Below are 5,639 nucleotides of genomic sequence, written 5' to 3'. Positions count from 1 at the left end.
GCCCCCCCAGGCCGCCCCTGCCAGCACAGGCAGCCCGAACCGGGAGCTCCTGCCAGCCTTGCCGGGGTCTCACAGGGGCCTCGGGGGGCTGCGGCACAGACCGTGAACATGACCCTGGGACCGGCCATCTCTGTCTTGTGTGACAGCTGGGCCATGGACCCACCACAGGGCAGGGAGGCTGCGCTGCTGCGCTGGAAGGGGGAGCAGGGGGGGTGGGTCAAGGCCCACGGGGAACCCCACAGCACTTAAGGGGTTCCAGCGGGCTGGCAGCAAGCAGCAAATAAAGGTCTCATGAACAAGCGCCATCAGCACTGAGTGGCCAGTTTGCGGCTGAGCGGGGAGATGCGGGGCTGGGGCCGGCCATGCGATGAGCAGCAACAGGCTGAAGTGTGGATGAAGGGGCTCCCCCAGCCCTTTACATTGGCCTTGGAAACATCTCCAGTGAACGTGCTTGGCGCCAAGCCTGAGGATCTGGGCTTGGAAAGAAAGATGTAGGCAAACTCCATCCACTGCTCTGGACAGAGCTGCTTCTGCCCCCCAAAGCTAGTTGAGTATTTCCCACCATCCTAAAGAGACACCCCTGAGAGTCCTTCAGCCACGAGCACCAGCACCTCTGGCACTAGCAGACACTGAAGTAGCTCACAAGGGCAAGTCCTATGTCTGGAAACAGTCTGAGAGTACTTTGGACTCCATGCTCCCGTCAGAAGGTGTTCTCAGTCTGTCACCCAGCTGAACGCCTCTCCAGATAGGCTTTGACATCTGGAAGCAACATCTGGAGGTGTTAGAGAAACTCTGAGACAGGAAGGTATCAAAATCAGTGTCCACCAGTCCCTGCAACACCCCAACATTCTCTAATCTAAAAGTATGTCCAGAGCTGCTTTTGCCAGGAACTCGAGGGCTGTGGGTGTTTGTGAACTGCAGCCTCCCTAGAGATGAAATGACCCTCTTGACGTAAATACGCGCAAAACTACCCGCATGGGTACCAACATCTGAAGTCCCCACAGATCCCGGCATCTCTTGTGGCCACAAACAAAGGGAGATACCTCCTCCAGCCATTTCTGAGAAGAGAGGGGCCTCACCTGATCCTGCCTGTGATTCCTCAGTGATTCTAGCACATGCCTGGGATCGGGCCCTGCACAGGATTGGACGCAGGGTAGCAAAAATCCTGTGACTCGTATTGAGCATGTTACGGACATGTCACTCTGACCCTGTGACTTTTAACCAAATAAAGAGGCAAGGACAAATCCGTCAGGGTCTTGTATTTGATACTCGAGGCACTCCTGTGGGATCTCCCCCTCACAGCAAGCTCAGCCCTCGAACGTCTCCAGTCACTCTTTGTCCTTAGCAAAATGGCCCCCTCACCGCTTTGGTTTGCATTAGGTGATAAAAAGCATCTCAGCCCTTTTGCTGTAGGTATCCATTTATGGACAGAGGTAGAAGGGCAGATGAGGACTGGACCCTGGTGGCTATTCGGGCTTTGCAGCCAGCGTCACTGCCCTCTCCTGGGAAGAGAGGCTGCAAGGAAGGACCACTGAAGTCGGGAGTGAAGAAATGTCACTGGGAGTCTGGATCCAAAGTGCTGTTTGCTCCCAGCCTTGTTAAATGCAAAGAATATGTGAGAGGAGGTGCCCGGGCCTTTATGGTAACACCTAACAGCCTAGTTTCACAAGAAAATTAAACAAATAAGACATAGCACTCTGTGTGTGACTGTATCCATGCCCAATTTCAGCCCTAGCAGGCAGAGGAGTAAAGAGCTCCATGGCATGAAGTTGCTACATGGCTACTGAAAATGGGCGGCCAAGGGAGGAAATAAAAACACTTGACTCATGCCCCTGTGAAAGGGAAAGGCTGCAGCACGCTCTCAGGCCATTAGACACTGGAGAATCCAGAGGAGAGCGTGCTGTCAAAACAGGGATCTGCATTAAGCAGGGCACAGTTTGCTGCTTGACTTAGGGAGCGACTTGTGGGATTGGGAGCAGGGCACGAGCTGGGCTGTGCCACATCCCACCCTTCAGATGGCCCCTGCCGAAAATTGCAAACTGCCAGGGGTGATGCCCAGACAGGACTTGCATCCCTTCTCTCACTGATAAGCAATGGTGCTGCAGCTTCCTCCTGTAGAAAGGGACATGGTCTCTCAAATCCGCACAAGGAGAAACCCTGTCAGATGAACGACCTCATCCTGCCCCCAGGACTGATTTTATTGCCACCTTCAGTAAGAACAGAATGGGGCCCTTACACATAAGCAAGGTATGGGCAAGGAGACTAAAGCCAAGGAGAGAAGCCAGGAACCTGCACTCCTTGCCCAGTCCCTTCATCATGAGATATCCTCCTCCTTGCAGAGGTGGCAAAGCCAAACCTAAAACAGTGAGACGTGTCTTCACACCACCGCTTCGATATACTCCAACTATGAGAGGCAGCCCCAGCCCTGGAGACCTTAATGCAAATGCTCCCTCAAATCTAATGTTTTTATCTGGAAGAGCTCAGTCCCAGTAGAGTCAGCAGCTTTGCCAGGAGGAGAGAGAATACATTTTGTGCTTTATTTCTTGACCTTCTTGCCCTTGTCCTTCTTCTTCTTCTTCTTCTTCCTTTTTGACTTGAAGAGGGACCGGACCAAGTAGCCTCTCCAGAAGGCCTGGATGCGGATGGCAGCAAGGGTCTTGGTGGTCAGTTCCTTCAAAGCCTGCTCCTCCTTCTTCTGACGTATCCTGCGCTCCTCCTCAATCTGGGAATACTCCTGGAGAAGCATAGCGTGTTTCTCCATCAGCAGGGACAGCTGGGCCTTCTCCTCGGTGTAGGCAGCATCAACCTCCTCATACTCAGCCTAGCAAGACAGCAGATACCAGGTACAGCAATTTTGAGGGCATTCAGCAGCTCCTCCCTGTACATCCCTAGGTAAGGGTTCTTAAACACATGCCGAATCCAGGCAGAACCACAACTGGGAGATGAGTCTTTCCAAAGGGACTCAAAAGGAGGCGTGTGCCCAGACCCCAGGGAATTTCATGAGATGCCAGGTCCTAGTATCTTCATGCTCCTCTGAAAAATACTCTCATAATTCTCCCTGTGTTGCAAACAGCACCCACCCTCAGCTGGGAACCCTGACCAGGTAACACAGAGCCCCTCCTGCATATGCTCTGAGCAAAAGGACACATCGCTGCAGTTTGGGTAAGGCCGAGCCTGAGCAGACAGCTTTGCTAAGAAGTTCTTTTAGATGAGTGGCATGGAAGCCCAGCTAATGTGCTGTACACTGCTGAGAGCACGAGAAGAACCAGACCATGTCAGCCTGGAAAAGGCTGAGGACAGGTAGTTTTAATGGTGTTACTGCACTTCCAAGCTCAGCAGAAGTTTATGCCTTTCCTAATGCCTTTGAGGAAGCCACACAGAGGTGGAAGATTAGGGGAACCAGCAGTGCAAATGTGCGTCTGCCTTAGTAAGTTCTGCCCCAAACCTGCCGTGACGTGGTGCTCCAGCCACCCAGCAGACAGGAAACCAAAATAATCACGTTGTTAAACACCTGACAAGGGGGGGATCATTTCTTACAATTAGCAGCCAGCTTCTAGGCCCCTCCCTATGTTCTGCTTTGTTAGTAATCCAGCAGCTTCTATCCATCTCCATAAATAGGGCAGGAACAGGAGGGCAAGTAGGGCCTTCCCAGAGGTGAGGCTGGGGTGTGCTGATGTGATTCTCAGCCTGTTGTGGTTAAGATGGATGCCAAGGCAGCAGTATGCAGGCTGTTTGGTTTGTTAGCACTTGACATCTCTCAAGGGGTCCAGCAGAAACAGGAGCATGATTTGGACACCAGATAGGGCCAACAGGATTGAAGATTGAAGCAAAAGTGAAAATCCTGTTCCCTAGCATCAGGTGAGCATGTCTGACAGAACATGGCAACCCATTTGCCCCCGAATACTGCAGGATTTAGCAGTGGATGTAACTTTTTCTAAAGTCAAAGCAGCAGAGAACTCCTGAACACATAGGCAGGACAAAGATACCTTTCCTTCTAAAGCCTGTACTTCTTCTGGACGGAAAAATGCCCCTCACTTCCACGGCCTCCTGTGTAAGAGCCATGTGTTCATTTGGACAGGAATCTACCTGAATGTATCACCTCATGGGAGAGCAAAGCACTTCAAAGAGGATACCTGTTTTTCTCCCATGTCTGTGTCATATTTCTGGATCCAGTTCACAATTTCCATCTCCATTCTGCACTTCCTCTGAAACAGAAAACAAGATAGGTTCCTTGCAGGCACCTAAAGCCGGGTAAAAAGTAGCCGGAGTTAGAAAACAGTGTTGCTTTGAGCCCCAGCATCATTATATTTGAGTACCACACCTCCTCCTTGTGGCAAGCTTCCTTCAGCTGACACATATTTTGTTTGCCCTGGTTTGGTGGTTCTCATGGGACATTCCCTGAGGCCAAAAGGGCCATATTTGGTTTACAGCATGGAGCTGGGTGAGGGCTGAGGATTGAAACGCATCTGAAAGGTGCATTCTGTGGTAGGAAATTAACATGTCTAATGGAATGTGGCAGGTCATCAACAAACTGGGGCAACCACCCTAACATTGAAGCAATAGAGAACTGCTAAACATGAAAGCAGGACAGAAAGTACTCAAAAGATGGAGCCTTTTAAAACAAAGAGACATTTCTAGCTGTAAAACAGTTTACCAGTGGCTATACTGCGGTATAACCAGGTATGGGCAGTTTACCCCAAGCTGCTCTATCTGTGCTCCATGGAATCATCAAGAGAAAGATCAGCTAGAGCCCATCACAAGTGCCACACGATTTCCTGTATGACACTGACCCAGGGTGTCCCAAGGGCTCCCAGGCCATCATGAGGTCAGCCCTCAGCTATTTAGACCACAAGCACAGTCTTGGGCCACCCAGGGCCAAGGCATGTGCTAAGGAGGGGGAAAGGAGACCTCTGTGGTCAGTAACTCTGCCTGCCTGAGCATTAGGATGAGCTGAGCAACTCATCAACAAATACTGCAGTGGCCCGCAGCCTCAGAAGAAACTGCCTGATGAAGCCACTCCATTAAAGGAGGTGTAAATGGGTGGATTTGGGATTTTGTACTGCAACTCTAACTTGCATTTGATGCTTTGTCAGTGCCCAGCCCCACTTTGCTCTACATCGTCCAATACAAGAGTGAAAGATGCCCCATTACAGTGTGTGCTGTCCTGCCCGTGGGAGGCCAGCGCTTGTTTGGAGTAGATACCAAGTAGGAGCAAAATGAGGGGGAAAATGCTCTTGTTCCAGTTCTAGATTCTCTGTGCCCTGTGTCACCAGCATGCTCTGCTCAGGGCAGAGCTGTCAACGCAGAGGCCTGAGCCTGCCTGCTGCTCCTGTTTCCTCCTTTTGTATCTGCTCAGCACTGTGATAAATCACATTTCCCCCTCATTCAACTCAACCTGACTCCTTGGCTTGTGTCTTCAGCAACGTGTCAGAGTAGGAGCTGCTTAGCTCCCAAGATCAGCTATGCTCAACCTTGAATCATAGAATCATAGAATCATAGAATCATTAAGGTTGGAAGAACCCTCCAAGATCATCAAGTCCAACCGTCAACCCAACACCACCACGCCCACTAAACCATGTCCCTAAGCGCCTCATCTACCCGTCTTTTAAATACTTCCAGGGATGGTGACTCCACCACTT

The 5,639-nt window shown here is 51.1% G+C and overlaps 1 protein-coding gene across 1 annotated transcript in view; it reads right to left on the bottom strand.

Annotated features, from left to right (window-relative positions):
* Window positions 1-2,536: 2,536 nt before the first annotated feature.
* The window catches only part of IQCD (IQ motif containing D), a 5,882-nt gene continuing 2,779 nt past the window's right edge, over window positions 2,537-5,639 (bottom strand). Inside the window, exons 3-4 of the mRNA XM_009321069.1 lie at window positions 4,134-4,205; window positions 2,537-2,821 (exon numbers count right to left, since the gene is read on the bottom strand). Of these exons, the coding sequence (XP_009319344.1) occupies window positions 2,537-2,821; window positions 4,134-4,205 (357 nt within the window). The remainder of the gene's footprint in view (window positions 2,822-4,133; window positions 4,206-5,639) is intronic.

The sequence above is a fragment of the Pygoscelis adeliae genome, unplaced genomic scaffold (genome assembly GCF_000699105.1).
Source record: "Pygoscelis adeliae isolate BGI_AS28 unplaced genomic scaffold, ASM69910v1 Scaffold403, whole genome shotgun sequence".
In the NCBI taxonomy this organism is placed as follows: Eukaryota; Metazoa; Chordata; class Aves; order Sphenisciformes; family Spheniscidae; genus Pygoscelis; species Pygoscelis adeliae.
Note: the sequence above shows the minus strand (reverse complement) of the source record. Positions and strands in the feature narration are given on the sequence as shown.